Source organism: Macrobrachium nipponense, chromosome 36, assembly GCF_015104395.2.
Source record: "Macrobrachium nipponense isolate FS-2020 chromosome 36, ASM1510439v2, whole genome shotgun sequence".
Taxonomy (NCBI): Eukaryota; Metazoa; Arthropoda; class Malacostraca; order Decapoda; family Palaemonidae; genus Macrobrachium; species Macrobrachium nipponense.
In genome coordinates, this window is record NC_087220.1 from 56,867,314 (window position 1) to 56,889,443 (window position 22,130).

Here is a 22,130-nt window from a genome sequence, read left to right on the forward strand (position 1 = left end):
CTCTTGCAATAAGGGAAAATAATATTCAAAAAAAATGAATAACCAATAACGCTATAACGTCTTGGAAAGAATGAATATTATATCATATTATACATATATATATATATAGATATATATATATATAATATATATATATATATATATATATATATATAGTTATTTAGCCATCATATAATAATAACCAATGAAACATGAATACATATACAAATATCGTTATTTAGCCACAAAGGAGAGAATTGTCCCGATATGATTTATAAATTATACGAATAATAACCAATGAGTGATAAGTATTTAGATATTTTGTCGTAAAGAAAAGACAGGATTGAGCCAAAAAAGTCTATGTAAATAATAAATATATAGTCATTTAGCAACAAGTAAATACAGCAACGTCTTCAAAAGATTAATATATATCTTAATAAATAAATAACATTCTTTTAGTTATTTAGCCATAAATAAAGACAGCATCGTTCCCAAGAGATTTATACACTATGTATAAGAATAAATCGTCTTTGTACGACATCGATATAACTTTTTCCGATTTCTGGAAAGCTTTACAAAAAAATAACAATATATTTTTAGAATTTCTGTTTGCAGCTCTGTGCAGTTGTTTATTTTTGAAGAGCTCCGCCATGGCGGAATCCAGTAACAGCTGAAGGACGAAGTTGAGACGGTTAAATAATGTTAAATTATAATTAATAAATGTATTTAAATCATTTTATATTTTAATTTTTTACATAATGATATAGTTTTATATTTAAATTTAGTATAACGGTATTTAAATATGGATAAAATTAAGGACAAAAGCATCATCTCTCGTTTCAGCACAGGCGTCCTCGCGGTCGCTGATTGGCCGACAGTTTTAAACCCGAAACCGCCAGTCTCCGTCAAACGAGCAAGACATACCTTTAAGCGAAAAGTGTCGCTTCCGTTCGAATTTCTCGTCGTTTCTCGGCCGTTCGAAGCGACCACTTCGCTAAGAAGAGACTAAGTGAAGTGCGAATCTCGGCGACGTGGAATAGGCGTCGGTTTGGTAAGAGAACGACGAAATGAGACGTTTTTTGGGGGGGTTCTGGGCTGAATCTTGCGTTTTGTTTACGTATCTGGGGTCAGGATTGGAGGCGCGTCGCTCGAACGAGGGTCAATTTTTAACCTTATGACTCACTCCTCTCTTTAATTATAACATTAAAGAGAATCTATATATCTCTATGTATCGCCCGTGAACGCTACGTGTTACTCTGTGAGAGTTAAATAACGTTTAACTCATTTTAAGTTTCCGTCTTATCGAGGGAAAAGGTACGCCTCTTTAGAGGCCATTTTAACAATTAGGGTAGCTATATTTTCTCATTTATATTAACATTGAAAAGATAATAATTTATCAATATTTCATCACCCAGTTTAATTCATAAGTCCACAGGCTTCGTCTGGTCTAACCCTACCTAAGGCCTATTGTCAGGCGCCCATTTAAATTAATTTTGATAATTTAAACCAATTTATTATCGCTCTTACATTGAAAACGTCATAATAGGCTTATTTTCATCTGAATTAATCAAATCAAGAGTTGGGTTACATTTAGGCCTGAGATAATTACCCCAATAGGCATATGGTACCTTAGGCTAGGCCTTTTTACCCTAGTTTAGGTATCAGTACCTTAGGGAAGGTCTCAGTACCCTAGTTTGGTATCAGTACCTTAGGTAAGGTCTGGGTACCCTAGTTTACGTAGGTCTTGGTACCATAGTTAAGGTCTCTGTGCCCAAGTTTAGGTCTCAGTGCCCAAGTTTAGGCCTCAGTACAGGTCTCTGTACCTTAGTTGAGGTCTCAGTACCCAAGTTTAGGTCTCAGTACCTTAGTTTAGGTCTCAGTACCTTAGTTGAGGTCAATGTACCCTAGTTTAGGTCTTTGCACCTTAGTTTAGTCTCAGTACCCTAGTTTAGGTCTTGGTACTTTAGGGTAGGCCTCGGTACCTTTTTTTAGGTATCGGTACCTTAGTTTAGGTTTCAGTACCCTAGTTTAGGTCTCGGTACCTCAGGCAAGGTCTTAGTACCATAGTGTAGGCCTCAGTACCTTAGTGTAGGTCTCAGTATCTTAATAGTTTATGCCTCAGTACTCAAGCCTTTGGAATAGTTGTTTTAATTAGTATGTTATAGTTTTCATATTCACTGCTTGAGGCTTTTACGCTCAAATCGAGATTGAAATAAGCTGTGGTAGGCTTACAGTCCAGATTAAAACTGCCTACTAGCTATAGGCCTACCATGCGTTACATGCAGGAAAGGGCAGACTTCGCCTCATGCCAGGCAAATCCCACACTTCATTCACATTTGTCTTGAATATCCTAGGTTGGAGTACGATTGGCCAAGTTTCACTTCATGCTAAGAAAATGCTGTAGTAATTTACTGCCTTGTCTGAGATGTTTTTTCACGAGCTTAGGCATCATTAGGGAGAAAAACCACAAGATCTTGTTATAGAGTAAAACCAGGTATGCTCATAAAAATAAAAGTCAAAGATAAGATTATGGATGGGTTGTCAGATGCCTATATCTAACCAGGCTCTAGAGCCTGATAAAAATTAGAAACAAATTACATACTACTTCTCAAGAAGTGTGAAGGTCAGCCTCTTTAAGAAATAAGGGTAAACAAGGGCACCAGAATGACTGTTTGAAGACTCACGAAGCAGTTTATAATACGCTCCATCATTAAAAACTATGGGTAATTCTACAGAAGAGCTCCACATGGAGATATTATCACTATAATTTTTTGAACATTATAGAAAAAGTGTTTATGATACAGTACAGGTCAAGTAGTTTGAAAAATTTACTGTGATATATGAGAAATTTACGATTTTTTGTTTATGTTTAGGCTATATGTTGTAATCCACTAATGTCATGTCAATTGGTGCTTGGTTACCCTAGCCACGATTAGCTTTGTACTTGTGGTACCTGGCAACAGCCTTATTCATGTCATTTCATTTTTGCAGCAAGGATTTTCCCGTTCCCCTGGAGACAATGGATACAACTGGTAGCAACTTTGAATACAATGCCCCTCAGATGTACTGTGATCTGAGTGAGCGCCTTCTGGAAGAACCGGATGATTCTTACTTTGGTGAGTTCATGATGATAAACTTAAGAGGAATGCTTTTGACATTTCTGGTGGAATAGCTTGTACATTGTTTGAAAGGGGATTAGTATATTATGGTAGTTGCTTAGAGTTCTCTCTTGTACATAGGGAGTTAGTACCATCAGTGCACTTCAAGTGTTTTACTGCAGGGCTTACTTAAGGCTCATTAGCCACATAAGAACCCATCAGTAACGACTTCCCAGAGCATTCATACTCGAATCGAGCTATAGCCATGATGATGATGACTTAAGGTACTTTGCAGCATCCCTTTATCCCTTAGCTGCAACCCCTTTTCGTTCTCTTTACTGTACCTCTTCATATTATCTTTCTTCCATCTTTCTTTCCACCCTCTTGTAACAATTATTTCATAGTGCAACTGTGAGGTTTTCCTCCTGTTACATCTTTCAGACCTTTTTACTTTCAGTGTTGAATAACCTTGAAGGCCCCAGCACTTGACATTTGGCGTTAATTTAATTACATTCCACTCCTTAGTGTTATATGAGAAACAACATTATAATTATTTTCCTGACGTACCAGATGGTGCAGTGCTGCCTGACCTGCAGACGCCTATGCTACCTCCGGAAAAGGCCCTTAGATCTTCATCCAGGCTGAATGCTGGCACCCCGCTAAAATCATCTGGTAATTTGAAGAAGCCTGTTAAAACTCTGATAACACCAAAGAAGACGCCTTTCTCAGAAACAGTCAAGATTGTCGTGTCCCAGGAAGTAGACCAGGAAGATAAAGGTGGGTGCCGTTAACCTGCTGTTCTTTTTCCACGTCTTTTACTAATATGTGGGGTCGATGTTTCTGGTAGCTTGCCTCCGCCTGTCTCGGTTAAACACATAATCCTCTGACAACTGTTTGTCTCTGATCTTTTAACAAAATTCCTCCACCTGCACTTCTTTGGTCTTCCTCTTGCTCTCCCACGGGCACCTCCATCTGCATCACTCTACTCCCTACATATCTCTCGTCACATAGCCATACCAGTGCAGTCTTCTTTCTAGGGCCTTCTATAACAATTATTCAACTTTAGTTGTTCCTCTTATATGTACATACTACTTTCATTCTTGATCAACTTGCTGTTATGTTACTGTATTGTGCAAGACTAAGTTCTAGTAATTTGTCAGCCTTGCCTTGAATTTTTGATAGTCTAAACAAAGACCTTTTCATATATCTTGGTTTTCTGGCCATTTCGGTGTTGGCGCGGAAGTATCACCACTCAAAGGGAAGTTCTTGTGGGATAGAACTAATACTGGCATACAGTATTTACTTGTAAGGTACATATAACATATGGTATTTTTGTTAGTTAGCATGGCTTGGCCTATAATACAGAAAATGCAGTGGCTGCTTAGTTCTTTCTTACTGAGTTGGCCCAAAGGGTGCAAACTTGAGAAGCAAACCTGTTGAAAAAATGTTCAAGGATTTGTTTCCAATATGCATTGTATGTTGGTCCCCTGTAAAGGGGTAGTGCCATCTGTTCACCACATGTAGTGCACTGTAGGCATTTCTTAAGGTCATTTTTAGTGTCCATTTAGCCCCTACCAACCCCTCTCATTCCTTTTACTGTGCCAGCGTTCATATCTTCCATCTTTCCACCCTCTCCTCGCGATTTTTTCATAGTGCATATGCAGGTTTTCCTCCTGTTACACCTTTAAAACCTTCAGCACTGAATGATCGCAATTCCCAGTACTTGGCCTTTGGCTTAAATTTTATATTCCAAATCTGATATGTGTTGGTTGAAAGTTGGAAAATCACTGAAGATGTGTTTGCATTGAGGAGTTGGGTCATATGGGTTATTCATCAAATACTCAACAGATGGGTGTGACCAATTTGAAAAGAGTTAACAGTTTAACCAAGTTACTGTTTGACAATGGATTACTTTACCAGAGCCTGAACCCAAAGAAAGAGATGGAGGTGGCCTTTTGATATTCTGTTAAGAGTATACAAATGCATGACTGATATTGTAAAGCAAGAGTACAGGAAGACTAAGATTCACGAAAATGAAGACTTCAGACTTTTAGATATTTATGTGGGATGTAACATGCTTCATTTGAACCATTATAGTACAGTAAAACATCCCTTGTATTCTTTCGATTTTCTTTTTTCAGCACTACATGTGTATGATCAGAACTTTACTATTTGTAGACATGCGAAAACTGAACAGTCAGTTGCAATTATTTGCAATGTTGTCAAATTTAAAACAGGGCAACGATGTAAAACCTTGAAACAAACGACAAAATCAGATGTAAAAAGGTTTACTTTAAAAGTCTGTTGCCCATTTGAGCCAGTGGATTTTAGTTTCAAATATGGAGACAGTGTCATTAATCAAACATTTATAATTTCAGAAAATTCAGAACGGTATGTAACTCCAAAGTCATCACAGAAGAGAAGAAAAAGCACGAAAAAATCTCCTTCAGTCGGTACCCGTTCATCCCCAAGGTTGGCAGAAATAAGCAAGGTAAGTTTAAATTTGTTAATTATAGAATAATAATTCAAGGGTTATTTACCTGAAATAAAAGAAATAAATACATGAGCTGTACTGACTAAAAAAATAAACAATTGCTGTATGGTAGATGGCCAATTATAAAAGGATGTTTCAGGCTAAACATGTGTGCTTACTGGTCTTACTGCTGGTCATTTTAACACAAAGACTTGTCGTTAACTGAACTATTGAATCTGCTATGTGTTTTACTAATTGCATGATATTGCCAAGCATCAGTTGGGTCTCAGGAGTATTTCAGGTTGCAGGGTAAGTTGTGTTCCTTAACTGAATGTATGAAAAATACCTTTATAGTCAGCATTTGGAAAAGAAAAATTAGTGCATAACTAGGCTCCACATACCTGGTCCCCATGGGTAGTGGGATAGCGCTGTCAGTGTACCTCACTTGTTGCATTTAATTCCTTTTACTATACCTTCATTCATATTCCTTCTTTGTTTGTATACTGTCTACCCTCTCCAACAAGTGTTTCATAGTGCATCTGAGAGGTTTTCCTCCTGTTACACCTTGTAAACCTAGGTACTCTCAATTTCTCTTCCAGCACTGAATGACCTCATGAGTTTCCACGCTTCGCCTTTGGCCTAAACTATATTCCACCACATATACCTGGTTTACAAGATATTTTTTATCCATCCCAATGTGAATTGATTGTGACAATTATTTCCCTTCCCTTCAGGCTATGCGTCGTAGCAATGCAGCTCGCCGTTCGACAGGTTCCTCCACGTCTTCTCTAGGTGCGGATGGGGCCAACTTGAACAAAGTGGTCAAAGCTAAACCAAAGCAGTGAGTATATTTGACAGTTGCGTGTGTGCCTTTCTTTTCCGGAGGTTTATCCCTTGTCTGTGGTCACCCATAAGAATGTGTCTCCCATAGGGGGTTAGTGCTGTTAGTTACCTGATGCGGTGCGCTGTAGGCAGTACTTAAGGTTCTTTGGAGCATCCCTTCAGCCCCTAGCTGCAGCCTCTTTCATTCTTTGAAGTGTACCTCCGTTCATATTCCTTGTCTTCCAGCTTACTTTCCACCTTCAAACAGTTGTTTCTCAGTGCAACTGTGAGGTCGTCTTCAGTTCCACCTTTCAAACCTTCTTACTGTCAATTTCGGTTTCAGCGCTGAATAACCTAGGTCCCAGGTCTTGCCCTTTGGCCTAAATGCTATATTCTATGTAATTATATGAGTATGTTGAAGTTTGCAGTTTTTCTGAATTTTTGATACATTGTATTCAGATTGGTATCAAAATGGGAAAAACTATTCCTTCAAGCTGTAGATTTTTAGACTATTACATTTAGTGAAGCAGTACTGTATTAAAATGTCAGTCTCCTTTGGGGGTTGCCATTTGGTAAAAACAAAAAGAAATAATCATTTGGCATTGCAGTCACTTAAGTTTTCAAATGATGTGGCCCACAAATTCTCTTTATAATTGAAGATCAACAAAAGCAGACCAACAGTGAGGAAAACCTGTTGAAATGTGTTGCGAGTTTGTGATTAATTGCAAGTTGATCAGACTACCTTCTGCCTAACACTCTCGGCTTCTGGAGATGTACTCTTACATTATCCTGTTCTCGGCTGTTGAGGTTCCAGTGACACGAGTGTCGCCTCTAAAAATTTAAAATGAATGACCTTGAAATATTTTGTTTGAGAAGGCCTTGCAAATAAATATTTGACCATAAATAATAAATAACTCAGGGAATTACACCAAAAGAGAGCTAAGTGCTAGATGTTTGGCATGTCATTTAATTAACCAATCTGCATGGTCCCCGGTGTGGGGGTTGTGCTATCTGTGCACCTAACGTGGTGCACCGTAGGTATTACTTACGGTTCTTTGCAGCCTTCCTTCAGCCACTAGCTGCAACATCTTGCATTCCTTTTTCTATACCTCAATTCATATTCTCTCTGATTTTCCACCCTCTCTAACAATTGTTTCACAGTGCAACAGTGAGGTTTTCCTCCTGTAATACCTTTCAAACCTATAATCCAATCCAAATCTAAATGGTCATATTGTATAGCTAGGATTATGTGACCATCTTGCTTAATTTTTTCTCTAAGGATGCATTCCTGATGGTAGTACATATTGGAATCTAAAAAACATTAAATTTATTTGTATTCCATTTTAAATGCAAATGCTTCAGTGACATTCATATAAAAAAAAATTATCATTATTCAGAAGATGAACCCGTTGTAGTTATCTTAAGTCACTGTAGGATGATTTGGATACAGTAGTACTATAGTTATTTACACCATAGGTGGCAGTAGTGCCATCAGCACACCTCGTGTAGTGCGCGGTAAGCATTACTTCAAGTTCTGTGCTGTATCCTTCACCCCCCAGCTGCAACCCCTTCGATTCCTTTTACTGTACCTCGTTCTTCTATCGTACTTTCCACTTTTTATTAACAATTGATACTTAGGGCAACTGTGAGGTTTTCCTTCTGTTGCACCTTTCAGACCTTAATGTCAATTCCTGTTTCAGCGCTGAATGACCTCCGGTCCCAGTGCTTGGCCTTTGTCCTAAATTCTAGATTCTATTCTGCAGTTATTTAGCTGAATCATGAAACAGTACTTTAGTAAACACACATACTTGCTACTTTTGTTTCAGTGTAGGTACCATCCCTGGTAACTTTAAAAAAAAAAAAGGGGGCCTTTGTTAGTGCATGTTTCGTGTAATCAGTAAAATCAAGCTACGTTAATTTGTGTCAGCAAGTACAACTTTCTCTTTTACCTGACAGACAGTCGCTTCCGAAGTTGTCAGGCAAGAAAGGGTTGAGTGAAGATGACATGAAAACCCTGGAGAACATTGCAGTCATTAACAGCGACCCAGTGAGCATAAAGACGAGCATTCAGAATGTCCCGGCTCGTCTCATGCCGACGGTTCCCCAAGAGTTTCATTTCACCACTGGGTCACGCCTTAGGCAGAAGAAAACAGAACATGTCGAGGCAGCTCCAAAGAAGGGTCCACTCAAAGCTGTTCATGGTCCGACCAGACCTCAGGAGTTCCACTTTGCAACTGATGAGCGCATCAAGAAGCAGCCTGGTCCTAATGAAGACAAGGAACCAGCACTGCCGTTTCCCATGTCTTTACGTTCTGCATCTAGTATGGAGGTAAGAAGTACGGTCCTATTTTTATTTTGAGTTTTACTTAGTGTAAGTTGATACTCTGTCACCACTTTTCATTTTTGATAAAGAGGGAGACATATTTTATGCTGATTTTATCTCCACCTCTAGACTGTATGCTGTATGAATATTTTATTTGCCTTGTAAATGTCTTCATCCACCTTTGCTGTCATCCCTGTTAACTGGCAAACTTCCTTAACTGTCTTACTCCAATTTCCACTTCATGGTATAGTAGTATTTAATGATAAAACCTTCAGTTAAGCTGCATTTGTCAGAGAATGTGGTTCTTGATAATGACCTTCGATAATTCAACTGCAATAATCCTCATTTCTTTTTCCATCAGCCCAAAGAAACCACTCACAAGGGGCCAACAATTCCACAGCCATTTAACCTTACCGAGACTCGCAAGGGCACAGAGGGTGAAGCCAACAAGTTCATATCTGTTGCAGAATTAAACTTGGCCTTCCACACTAGAACGCCCCAGAGATTCCGCAGCAAGAGAAGTGGGGAACCAGGTAACTAGTGTAGTAATTTTTTTTTTTTCTTTCGTCTTCCATTTGTTGCTAGCCTCTTGGGGAATTACATTAAAGTATCTTGATAGAGATGTTTGAAAAATCTGCTACCAGAAGTTTCTAAGAATGGGAGAGTGTTGAGATTTTCTGCATTCTGTAGGTGCATTACTTGAGGTTTTTTTTGCAGCATCTCGTTAGCACCTAGCCACAAACCTTTTCATTCCTTGTATCATCTCTTTCTTATTCCCTTTCTTCCATCTTACTTTCCACTCTTCAAACAATTTTTTTATAGTGCAACTGTTAGGTTTTCTCCTGTTACAATTTTAAAACCTTTTTAACTCTGTGTCCCTTTAAATGCTGAATGACCATGTAGGTCCTAGTGCTTGGTGTTTGGCCTAAATTCTATATATCATTCCATTTTCAGTACTCTTTAGGGTATATCTTTTCAATTTTATTCTTTAATTTTTTATCCATGTTATGAGTACATGGTACATTTGAATATATTCAGTTTGTGCATTTGTGCTTGCATGAAGTTAGGTATATTTGTGCAGATATGTTACTTGATGCCAGCCTGTAAATCGTGTATAGTACACAGTTTTCCCGTAGTTTTCACTTATCATATGACTTTTGAAGCTAATGATATCTCACTTTCCAGAAGAGCCCCATTGCCAACAAAAGAAGAACAAGATAACAATCCCTGTCACACCTAACTTCACTGCAAAGACCCGATCTAGGACTGTTCAACACCCAACGAGGGAGGAGGAAGAGATGAAGGAGCTCGAAGAAGCACAGAAGTAAGTCATAAATACCTGATTGCAACATGACATATGATATTGACAATGTTATTTTCATTATATTCTGCAATAATGACAGGATTATTCTAAGTACTTAATAAGTCACACACTTGGATTTTAAAGGTGCAACAGGAAGAAAAAATTTCATTTTACAAAGTCTGCTTGAAGAGGAGAAAATTAGAATTATATGGTGGTCTGCCCAGTGAGGGGATTAGTGCATCCCACACGGTGCATTGTAGGCATTACATAGGGTTCTTTGCAGTGACCCTTCTGCCCTTCGTTACCACCCCTTTCATTCCTTTACTGTTCCTCCGTTCTTACTTTGCATCCTCTCCTAACAATTGTTTCATAGTGCAACTGGAAGGTTTTTTCTTCCTGTTGCACCTTTAAAATCTTACTCTCAATTTCCCCTTTAGCACTGAAGTACTTCAGTCCCAGTGCTTTGCCATAGGGCCTAAATTCTGCTCCATTCCATTTCATTTGGCGGATCGGATATTATTGTGATAAAGGTTTGCTTCACATCCATAAAAGTAGAGGATGTAAAATTATGTCAAAATTGATTGGTGGGACTTGGGTTCTTGCTTCGCAAAGAGACTTCAGAACCTACCATTATTTCAGGCACATGTTTAAGGCTCGTCCAGTCAACAAGAAGGTATTCGAACCTCCTGCAGATGTCTTCATTGCTACCAAGAAAAAATCGACAATCCCGGAGCCCTTCAATATTACCAAGACAAAAAAAGTAAGCTGACACTGATTAGCATGTTTTATTTTTTGTTTTGTTTTTACAGCTGAAGTGTAAAATTTTTATTATTCAGAAAATAAACCCCTATTAATATGGAACAAGCTTACAGGGGGCCACTACTTGAAATTCAAGCTTCCAAAGACTATGGTGTTCATTTGAAAGAAGTTATAGAAGGTAATATAAAATACAGAGATTGGTTATCAGGAAATTTAAAACTAGTTGAATAAATAATAAAACACTGAATACAAGGTGAATTTGCTTTAGGGTAGTCGTATGTTCTCACCTAATTTGCTTAGGAAGATGTCAAAAGTGTAATTGTTGAATCTGCCTACATGAGCAGGATTCAGAATAGTTTCTCATATGAATGTGATTTATATATAATTTACAGTCATTGCTCTGACGGCAATGACAATATTGCTGCTGACAGTAACAGGTTTCTGTGTACATGCATTTATAATTATCTTGGTAGCAGGTGTGATTGCTGATAGCTTCATATATTGTGATATTGAATTCCACACAGGGAGATTTCAGCCAATCGGCAAATATTTCGCAAGAGCCTTTATATCATTTGTGTTCAGGCGTACACTTGTGATGTTTTAGTGTGTGTGTGTGTATAACTAGGTTCTTGAAGGGGGGTAATATAATTAAGCACAAGAACAGACAAAAGTAATTGAATATAACTTAGATGCAATATTGGTCACAACAAAAAGATTAATGGAAAATTACTGTGGATGCTCATTTGGTAAAAAGGAAAATAAGAAAGTGTAAAGGAGAGAATAAGAGCAAAAATAATATAATGCAGATACATTTATTGAAGAATCAGTGCATCACAGGTACTGCAGATGAATAGGGAAATACAAGAGGTTAAAGTTTGGTGTAGGATGAGAATGAAGTTGAGAAATCAAAAGTCATTTGTTTTCATTTAGTAAAACTGCATTGCAGGAGGATAAGCCATTGGGTGCCAACTTGAAAGAAATGTGTGAGACCTTGGGATGTTCCACCACTTCGGTTAGCTCTCTCCCATGGGGAGGAGTGCCCTCCAAGTGGTCAAAGAGGAACACAGAGCCCAAGCCCTTCAGCTTTGACACTCGCGACAAGAACAAGCTGCAGGAAAAGCAAGAGAAGATAAAGAAGGTAAGGATAGCTTTATTCTTGTCTGATGTTAACCCAATACCTGTTATTCATCAGAGTTAATGTTCTCAAAAAACAAATATTTGTAGAAACTTTCACTTCTCCCTGCCTCTATGACTTGAATGGTATGCATTATCTCTTACGCCCCATACAGGGGTAGTGCCATCAGTGCACCTCATTTGGCACACAGTAGGCATTACTCAAGGTTCTTTGCGGCCCCTGGCTGTGACCCATTTCGTTCCTTTAACTATAGCTCCGTTCATATTCTGTTTCTTCCATTTTGCTATCCACCCTCTCCTAAAAATTGCTTGAAAGCGCAACTGCTTTGAGGTTTTCCACGTGTTACACCTTTCAAACCTTGTTAGTTTCAATTTCCCTTTCAGCACTGAATGACCTCATAGGTCCCAGCGACAGGCCTTTGGCCTAAATTCCATTTCATTACCTCTAATATGTTTGTGATATTATGTATAATTATAGTTTTGTTCATGAAACTTACCTGACAGATATATATATAGCTGTATTCTCCGAAGTCCGACAGAATTTCAAAATTCGCGGCACACGCAGTGGGCGGCCAGGTGGTAGTACCCATTCCCGCCGCTGGGAGGCGGATATCAGGAACTATTCCCATTTTCTATTCATATTTTTTCTGTCGCCGGTCGGTAAACAACTGTTTACAGACCTCCGCCTAGGATTTTGAAACTTCATTAGCCGCTTAAGTATCCTAATTATTCTTTCGATTATGGACTTGGATTTGTGGCTAGGCATACGCTATCGTAAATTTTTTCATTGCATTTGATGTCTGAAGCTAGTTAGCCTAGTTTCAGACTTTGTTGTCTGCATGGGGTAAGGTGAGGCTACCGGAACTTCGGTAGACACTCGCTTAGTATATATGACGTTTACATGTTTTCTTTGCATAAGTTCAATGTAATTAGTGTAATGTGTGACTGATGACGGAAGAAGGAGGATTCATGTACGCATTTTAGAGCGTGTTAGAATCAGGAGTTTTCCTCCACAGTAAACAGAAGTTAGAAATAATGAACCTTCTAACCTCCTGTAGATTTTATTTTGCCTAACCCTGTGTTATGGCTTACGGGCCTAGAAGAAGTGTCTGCTAGAGGATTACATCAAGTAATCTTAGACTAAAGTGCTCGCTCTCCAATCAGTGTTGTGAAGTGTAGTGCCCCTTGTGTTGTGGAGGGGGCGTCAGATCGGCCCCATAATGCCTCTAGGCCTGGACCTCTGTCGGACTCCCAGGACTCAGGGAGAGGGCATGTCGAAAGCCGCAAGAGGGTTACGGGGGCTCCCCACCGATCTGGCGTCCCTTGGCCCTTCGGCAGGCCCTGTTGACGCTTCCCAGGCTGCTAAAGATCGTGCACGTGCACGAATCTTGAAGGATTGCTTCTCGTCCTCCGAGGCGTCCTCCCGCGCAAGGGTTGGAGTTCTCGGAAGGACTCGCGCCCTCTAAGAAGCTTTAGAGAAGAGGACGCTTCACGTCCTCTCTCTCGTCAGGAGGGAACGTCAGATCGGCCCCATAACGCCTCTAGGCCTAGACCTCTGTCGGACTCCCAGGAAACCAGGGAGAGGGCATGTCAAAAGCCGAAGGAGGGTTACGGGTTTTTCATGCTGATCTGGCTTCCTTTCGGCAGGTCCTGTTGTCGCTTCCCAGGCTGCCGAAGATCGAGCACGTGCACGAATCTTGAAGGACTGTTTCTCGTCCTCCGAGGCGTCCTCCCCACACAGGGGTTGGAGCTCTCGGAAGGACTCGCGCCCCCTAAAGAAGCTTTAGAGAAGAGGACGCTTCACGTCCTCTCTCTCGTCACGAGAGGATGAAAGAGTCCTGTGCCCTGTCAGGGCTCTCGAATTTTATTTACATTCTAGATTCCACCTTTTGGAGGAGCAACTCAGTATTCGTCTCCTCTCCTCATGGCGCTCCGTACACGTTAGGTAACGTTCGCTTTACTTCGGAAAAGCAAGCTGATAAGTTTGACGTCCGGCAAGCTGCTTTGCACAGTCAAACAACTTATGTCTCTGGTTCGGCATAAGAAGGGCAATTTAGACGTGAGGAAGCTTTTGGAGGTGCTCGACGTCCTATAAGTAGAGACATTCTCCAGGACGCTTGGCAAGCACCTTGCGAGGGTGTCTTTCGGAAGCTCGGCGTTCCTTTGCTGAGTGCGTTTCTGGAGATGTTCTTTTGCATTACTAAGACGCAAGTTGTCGCACAGGCGGCCACTGTCTTTGTAAGAAGGTATGAAGGTCTTTAAGGCCCGTCTTGAAGACGAAAGCCATACGTCTTCCTTTAGTGTTCACACACTTCAGGAGCAGCGTGCGGCTCTCCATGAAACTCGCATGAGGACGTCCCTTGAAAATATTCAACGTCATACGCAAAACGCGGTTCGTCATAACATTGAGATGTTGGCAAGGTCGCTCGCCAGGACGCCTCTTGGCGGGCCTTGCATGCATCAGGGCGCTCAACGAGTTCCTCTCTGAAACGTCGTTCAGAAGACTTGGTGTTCTCTGCTCAGACACGCTCGTAGCTACGCAGGACGTTTTTTTTTTTGAGGATGCTCAGCAGGACGCTCAGCAGGACGATTATGAGGACGCTTTTGTGGCCATTCGCCAGGACGCTTCGGTGGAAGCTCAGCAGGACGCTTTGCGAGAGAAAAGACTTGTAGAAGGCGTCTTATTTGCTGTTCAGGACGCTTGACGCTTTATAAACGCTCGTCAAGAGGAGGTTTTTTCAGGACTCTCCACAGGACATTCCTTTACAGAAATTTTTTTTTAAAAAGGATTCGGAGTTAGCGGAGAGACATACCCGAATTTTTTCTTCGATCCCTCTTTCCTCTTCATCGATTTCTCTGAGAATCGGGAAGATTATATACTCGGATTCCTGGATGACTTTCGGTCATGTTAAAGGGTTTTCCCCTATTAGCAAAGTGCTAATAGTTTTGTCAAGTAAGGACGTTTTCCCCATTGTCAAGACACTAAACGTTTTGTCATTTAAGTGGGGGACCCCTCATAAATGGGGTAGTTCTCATTGACATAGATTATAACGTTTTATCGTTTAAGCGGATAAACTCATTAACAAATTTCGGAAGAGCTCTCATTCATTTTCAGAGGCTCATCCGGGGTTAAGAAAAAGACTTGTAGACTAGATCCAGGAAGTCTTATGTCCAATATCATAAGAACATTGAACGGTCTTTTTCGATCCTCGGTTCTCTCTTGATGATCTCTATTCGATATTACTCCCTTTTCTTGGAAAAGAGTCTTGGCAAAGAGTCAAGGAGTTCTTTTAAAAAGTCTCGTTCATTAGAACGTGGACAGTCGTTTTCCTTTCTTTCTCTCTTCCTCGTCGAGGAAAGATGTAGTAGAGAATTCGATGTTCAAATTACTACAATACTTACGTAGTTTATCTTTGCGTCATTTTGCTAACGCATGGGTCAAGTCATATACGCATATCGTATTTACCTCTGCGGATAGAAGCCGAAAGAACTGTTGTTCTAATGTATTTATTTGACATTCCCTTCAACCTTCCAAGAGTTTTCGGAGTAAGAACAACTCTTCAGGTATTGTTACGACAACACCAACTCAGCTTCTGTATTTAGCGAATTCTGTTTCGTTTAAATAGGCCTGCTTGAGAGTTTCCTTTTGCTCGATAATATCATACCTATTCCTTCGTAAAGGGAGTAGCTGGCAACTCAGGCAGATAGTATTCTGTTCACCATTGAAGCTTTCCTTCGAGGAAGACTTCTCCTTCACTCTTTTTGATAGAGATCGAAGGTGGTCGATCTCCAATCCTTATTTTGTTTTCTTGAAGGAAAAAATTTAGGATGGAGATCGTTGTTCAGAATCCTATAAATATACTACGTATATTAACCTCGCGACATGATTCTACTAAGCAGTTGAATTGTCCGAGGGGTAGGCGCATATCCTAGTTATTCTACGGATTGCGACTTAGACGAGAAGTATTCTAATTGAACTGCAACACCAACTCAGCTTCTGTATTTAGCGAATTTTGTTTCGTTTAAGTATGCCTGCTTGAGAGTTTCCTTTTGCTCGATAATTTCATACCTATCCCTTCGTAAAAGGAGTAGCTGGCAACTCAGGCAGATAGTGCGAGACGATGAACAAGGCTGCTGTTACTGTGATCTACGCAGTACCGGCTAGCTCGGTGTCATGCGCGGTTTGTTACGTCTCTCTCCCTTGCGGGAATGGCTGAATAAACCGTCTCTCTGCCCTACAATCATGGATTTTAGCCTCGGGTTGAGAAAATTTCTAGTAAATCTTGAATGAACATGCCTTCCGTTTACTTAGAAAATTTCAACAAGATATCTCTTATACTTGTTCGGTGCGGGTTTACCGCACGGTAACAGAATTCTGTACGAATCTACCGCGGCATAGCACTATAATAATGCTCTCCTGCTTATGCAAAGCGCAGCCTTATTTAGGGAAGGAAGCAGGCTGAGTGAGGGAATGGATGAGTTTGCTGGGGACCATTTCCTCGCTGGAGAAGCTTGTTTTCCCTGAATAAACAGCAATTCAGACCTCTACAATTTTTCCTCACGAAGAAATTGGAATAACATCAAAGATCTTGTAATAATTCTAATTTTCTCTCAACGGCTTGAGGATCACCTCGGGTGATAGCGAGAGGGTGCCAGACATCCGAACAGAGGAACAGATGTTCTGGCACATTGTCTGAAAGAATTGGAAGCCAAATTGGTCGGCTCTCCAGTTCCTCTAAGGGTGAGTTTGGATCGAGTGGCCCAAATCATCTCGGATAATTTCTCAGCTCTCTCATAGCTCAAGAAGAGAGAATTGGTTATGGGCTTGGGCACGGAACGTAACGATCCTCAAGAGGTTCGTTAAACTAGTGCACGTCCGTGCGGGTCTTCTCGATCGAAGGCAACAACTACTGACGTCTGAGTAATCCTCACTTAGAAGTATGTCGAAAGTGAGGAGAGACTGAGGGCGTCCTTTCGTTAAGTTTTTCGTAATATTGAAGACGAAGGAGCTTCCTCTTAAGTTGTTCCCTTATTCATGATCCTAGAGGATTAGCTTTAGTCGCCACATGTGGCCTCAAGAGGTTGGATTCACAGAGGTCAGGTAATTCAGAGAATTGTCCAAAGACCCTTCCCGAGAGAATCGGTGTAATCTAACATCGTCACTTAGTGAAGTATCTAATATCTCTCCTCTCTGAGTCTGAAGGCGTTCAGACTATCGAGAAGCGATAAGATCTTCAAGATTAATGGCAGTCTCTTGGCCAAGGCAAAACAGTGCTGCCTATTTTCAGTGTTCAATTGGAGGGGGCCGTTTATGGAGATAGTGAAGGGAAATGACTGTTCCTCCACCTCGACCTCTGTGAATTTCGTTATGGTTCTATCTTTCCGTATGAAGTTTGAGATAAGATAGAAGTCCTAACTATTGTAGAATATGCAAATATGTTGTTGACGGCCTCTAGGCTCAGAAATTCGGTTCTGTCAAACAACAAAGCTTCACGATCTTTGAGGTCTGGGGAGATCTTGAAATTCTCTGGATCGCAGGTTCCGGCATGGAACTTAGACGTAGTCTGAGTTTCTGATGCCAAAAGCGTTTCGAACCTATCCTTTCTGCGAACTTAATACACATGACCAGAAAGGCTAACATTCTAACCGCTCTAGCCACGGCAAAGAGGGTAGTAGTGGGTTTTAGCCATCATCAGAGGTTTTAGCTTTAAAGGACATAATGCGGTCTGTCCTCTAAGCCTTCCGTTCTTGATAAGAACGAAAACCTGTCTAACCCTTGACCCGAAGGCTTGGAGACCAAGGGTATGGCACAAATTATTGGGCAAGGGCATTAGAGAGTCCTGTGCCCTGTCGGGTCTCTCAAGTTTTATCTTGATAAAACTATAGAAAGTCTAGGTCAACGGACAATCTGCGGTGTTCCGTAAAAGACCAGACTGGTTCATGTCCAAGAACACCCTGGCATTATAGCCAAGGAGTTCTTTTAAGAGGTCTCATTCATTATGTTTGCATAAAGATTTGAGATTTTTTCTTAATATGAATGCTCAAGAGGTGAGGGCGCGGCCTCGGAAGCATTTCAACAGAGCATGACACTCAGTAACATCCTGAGTGCCACGCTTTAGCGAAGCAACTCTGTGTTCGCTTCACACTCCCGACAATCTGCGGTGTTCCGTAAAAAGACCAGACTGGATCATGTCCAAGAGCACCCTGGCATTATAGCAAAGGAGTTCTTTTAAGAGGTCTCATTCATTATGTTTGCATAAAGATTTGAGATTTTTTTTTTTCTTAATATGAATGCTCAAGAGGTGAGGCGCGGCCTCGGAAGCATTTCAACATGGCATGACACTCAGTAACATCCTGAGTGCCACGCTTTAGCGAAGCAACTCTGTGTTCGCTTCACACTCCCGACGGGATGTGAAGACGACATTTGAGATCTGTAAGTCGCTAGGACCATACATATCCGTAGATATATTATTGGGGGCAGCTAGCAACACGAATCCTATCCTATAGAAAAGGGATAGGTGTGCTTTTAACTTTGAAGGGTTGGTCGCTTGAGGCGCGTTCCTTTTCTTTAGCCTAGAAGTTATGGAACTAACTTTGATAGGTTAGGTCAGGTGGTGGTTTTTAGCTTCGTTGCCCTCAGAAGTATGGTCATATGGTCTAGTCACATTGTGGTCACGCCCCCGTTGACAGATCATCTAGAGCGCACCAGCATTACAGGTCTCTACCTCGCTGGCAACTCTAGTAACGCAGAAGCAGACTTTGGTGACAGTAATCACGAAGTCGGCTATGCTAACAGGTCAGGAACCAAGATGTATATCATCTACTTAATTTAGTTTCCCAAAAATCCTATTCTGTCTCTTCCCACCATCCGAAGGTGGGATTCAGCTATATATATATCTGTCAGGTAAGTTTCATGAACAAAATGTTATTGTTATAATACAATTAAGTTTGTTCATACTTACCTGGCAGATATATATAATTAAAGTGCCCACCCACCTCCCCTCAGGAGACAGTGGCACTGATAAAATATGAATAGAAAATGGGAATAGTTCCTGATATCCGCCTCCCAGCGGCGGGAATGGGTACTACCACCTGGCCGCCCACTGCGTGTGCCGCGAATTTTGAAATTCTGTCGGACTTCGGAGAATACAGCTATATATATATCTGCCAGGTAAGTATGAACAAACTTAATTGTATTATAACAATAACATATTTTGGTTTCAAAGTAGTAAATCTTTACCAAAAGTTTTCCCAAATTGTAAAAACCTGGTTTGCAAGGTTTGAACGTGCAGTAATATGGAATTGAAATATTTCCTCGCTCCATTAGTTTTGTTTCAAATGTGCTATGAGATCCTGGCAGCATTGGTAAATATTTCCTTCTGGAGTATTAGTTGATTAAACCTCTTTTATTTCAGGTATTAGAAGAAGAGAAGAAACTGGCAGAATTCCATGCCCACCCAATGCCTATCTTTGAGGAAGGCATTCGTGGAGTGCCTCCAAAAAAGCCGCCCACCCCAACCAGGGTGAGACCCTTCCATCTAATGAGTGATGAACGAGGGGAACTGAAACAGGAACAGATTCATAATAAGGTGAGGTTGCAACCCCTCTCATTCCTTTCACTGTACCTATGTTCATAGTCTTCTTCCATCTTACGTTCCAATAGTCTCTTTTCCAACATACTTTCCACTCCCTCCTAACAATTGTTTCATGGTGCATCTGTGATAGTTTTCCTCCTATTACACCTTTCAAATCATATCTACTCTGTTTCTGTGTCAGTACTGAATGACATCATAGTTCCCATGCTTGGCCTTTGGCCCAAATTCTATATTCCACTTCCAAAGGTGATGATTCCACTTGAGTAATTGGAGTATAAGTATTCTTGACATTGCTTCCTGCAAATTAGACTTGACTTCATCTTCCAGAGCATGAGACCAGTTCTGTTATTTCATTATTATTCCTGTATTATTATTATTCAGAAGATGAACAAAGCCACCAAAGGGCCATTGACTTGAAATTCAAGCTCCCAAAGAATATGGCGTTCATTAGGAATAAGTAAGAGGGAAGAAATCTCATTAAAAAAAGAACAAATTAATAGATGAAGTGTATTAAAATGAAATTCAGAAAAGTATTTTTGAATCACATCCAATAGCTTGTAAGTAATTAATTTAAAATAAAAAACTGTCAAAACCAAATACCAAATTCTGCTTTCAGCTGGAAGAAGAAGAACGTATAGATAGGGAAAGGAGAACCTTCTTTGCTCAGTCGGACGCCGTGGTTCACAAGCAGCCCTTCATACCTGAGAAATCGAAGAAGCCCCTCACAGACATCTCCGGCTTCACCCTGAACACGGAGGTGAGGGCGGAGGAGAGATCCAAGTTTGAGTTACACCAGAAGCAGCGAGAAGATGAACTCTTGGCTGCCAAGAGAGAGGTGAGCTTTATCTGTTAACTTTTTGCATTTGAAATAGATTTTATTGCAGATTATACTTTTTACATTTGAAATAGATTTTACTGCAGATTATTTTTTTATGTTTGAATGTTTGATATCTTGTGGACATTCAGTCTTCACCAGTGCACTTTGATTCCTTGAGTTTACTGATTAGTGTTTTACAGATGGCAGGATTGCCAAGATTGCCTCACTAACTAAAGCAAAATTGAGCTGATCTCAATTAAAATTGGTATTGCATAGTCAAATGTTATACAGTATGACACCTTTTTGCAATCTTAGCACATGCAAATACTGTTCCTTTTTACCCATGAAACCGTTCTATGTTATCTGTTCATGAGTATTACGTTGTGAACTTGACCGTTTGTTAATATATTGCAGTGTGAACTTAAGAAGACTAAATTGGTTTGCAAACTCATAAATCATATTATTTTTACTCCATCAAGAATGATCTTAACTGTTTGTAGTAAATGGTAGTGAACTTGGGAGGATTAATTTTGTTTGCAAACTCTCTCATATTGTATTGTTTATTTTTACTTCCAGCAAGAGGAAAAGGAGAAAGCAGAAGCTGCAGCAGAAGTTGCCAGAATGCGCAAAGAAGCAGTCCACAAGGCCAACCCTGTACGCAACTACAAACCTGTTGTAATTAAGCCTGCGCCCTGCCTTCCCACTGTGCCAGTCTCTCCCAACTTTGCGACAAAGACTAGGCTACGGTCAAGGCGGGGAGATTCCTCGGCTAATTCTAGTATGGACGTGTCTTCTATAAATTCAACAGTGACTCTAGCTTCTGCAACATTTACAGCGGAGTAAATGGATCTGATTGATTGTTCTCTTATATATGTAAATATTTTTTCGACTCCATTTTATATATTGCCCATAAGATGCTCTTGATACATAGTATGTACTTCTAATGTGCTTGCTTTGAATGTTTGAGAGCGAGAGAGAGAGATAGAATATATGTTTAGACTATGTTTGCCTTGCATCATAATGTTATTGATTGCTTGTGAGAGAGTATTTAAAACCAAAATGTATAACTTGGGTACTATTAAGTTTTTTCAATGAGCATTGTTAAATTTATGTAAGGTCAATTTTTTTTTTTTTTTTTTTTGCATCTGAAGACAGGTCTTAATTTCTATGTACATACTATATTACTTTTCTATTTTAAGTTCCTTGGATGAAAGATTGTTTTTCTTGATAGTATTTAGAATATTGTCATAGTTCACTATCTCGTCTTAAGATTTTCAAATGTAAGAGTTTTCTATGCATCTAATAACTTCTGCATTGCTTAGGATTTGTCATGAGATAGTGATGATATTGATAACTTGTAAATGTACAAGTCCGAATTTTTGTTTTATAATACTTTGTGTAACTGCAGTAATTAAATGATTTACCAAAGTTAACTTGTTATGGTTGAAGCCCAACATTCAGATTTAATTATTAACATATCCTAATCAAAAGCAGCTAACTTAGCTGATTTGTAACTTAATTGTCACACACAGGTTTTAAGGTCTGGAAGGGAATGATTTTTGTATACAGATTTTTATTTTCTCACTTATGTTTTTCCTTTCCCACTGAGTCTGTTTGCTTAAATAAACTTTCTAACAGCTAGAAGGGAATGTTTTATCCAGATATTTATTTATATTTTTCCTTCTCCACTTTAGTTTTCTAGTTTTCTCTTTTAAAGTTTTACAAGGAAGGCCCATTCTAGTGTGTACCTTTTTAAATAAATTTAACAGTATGTTTCAAGCAGTGTAGTGTCTGTGGACCCCTATTTAGGAACTCAATGATGACACT

General features: G+C 40.0%; 1 protein-coding gene across 2 annotated transcripts; it reads left to right on the forward strand.

Annotated features, from left to right (window-relative positions):
- The first annotated feature begins 852 nt into the window (after window positions 1-852).
- Window positions 853-21,947, forward strand: LOC135203698 (targeting protein for Xklp2 homolog). 2 transcript variants are annotated; one of them, XM_064233600.1, is made up of 13 exons: window positions 853-1,030; window positions 2,971-3,095; window positions 3,648-3,854; window positions 5,456-5,568; window positions 6,285-6,391; window positions 8,329-8,701; window positions 9,057-9,228; window positions 9,881-10,019; window positions 10,638-10,758; window positions 11,704-11,895; window positions 19,307-19,480; window positions 20,103-20,321; window positions 20,880-21,947. In XM_064233600.1, the coding sequence occupies exons 2-13, from the start codon at window positions 2,999-3,001 to the stop codon at window positions 21,144-21,146; spliced, it is 2,181 nt and encodes a 726-aa protein (XP_064089670.1). In that variant the 5' UTR covers window positions 853-1,030; window positions 2,971-2,998; the 3' UTR covers window positions 21,147-21,947. The 2 variants fall into 2 exon arrangements, with proteins under 2 accessions (XP_064089670.1, XP_064089671.1); XM_064233601.1 differs by lacking the exon at window positions 3,648-3,854.
- Window positions 21,948-22,130: the final 183 nt, after the last annotated feature.

Bases quoted from the DNA above. Each gene is read 5' to 3' on its own strand.
- LOC135203698 (XM_064233600.1), top strand. From the start codon at position 2,999: ATGGATACAACTGGTAGCAACTTTGAATACAATGCCCCTCAGATGTAC. The intron at 5,569-6,284 runs GTAAGTTTAAAT...CCTTCCCTTCAG, and splicing joins GGTTGGCAGAAATAAGCAAG to GCTATGCGTCGTAGCAATGC. The intron at 9,229-9,880 runs GTAACTAGTGTA...CTCACTTTCCAG, and splicing joins CAAGAGAAGTGGGGAACCAG to AAGAGCCCCATTGCCAACAA.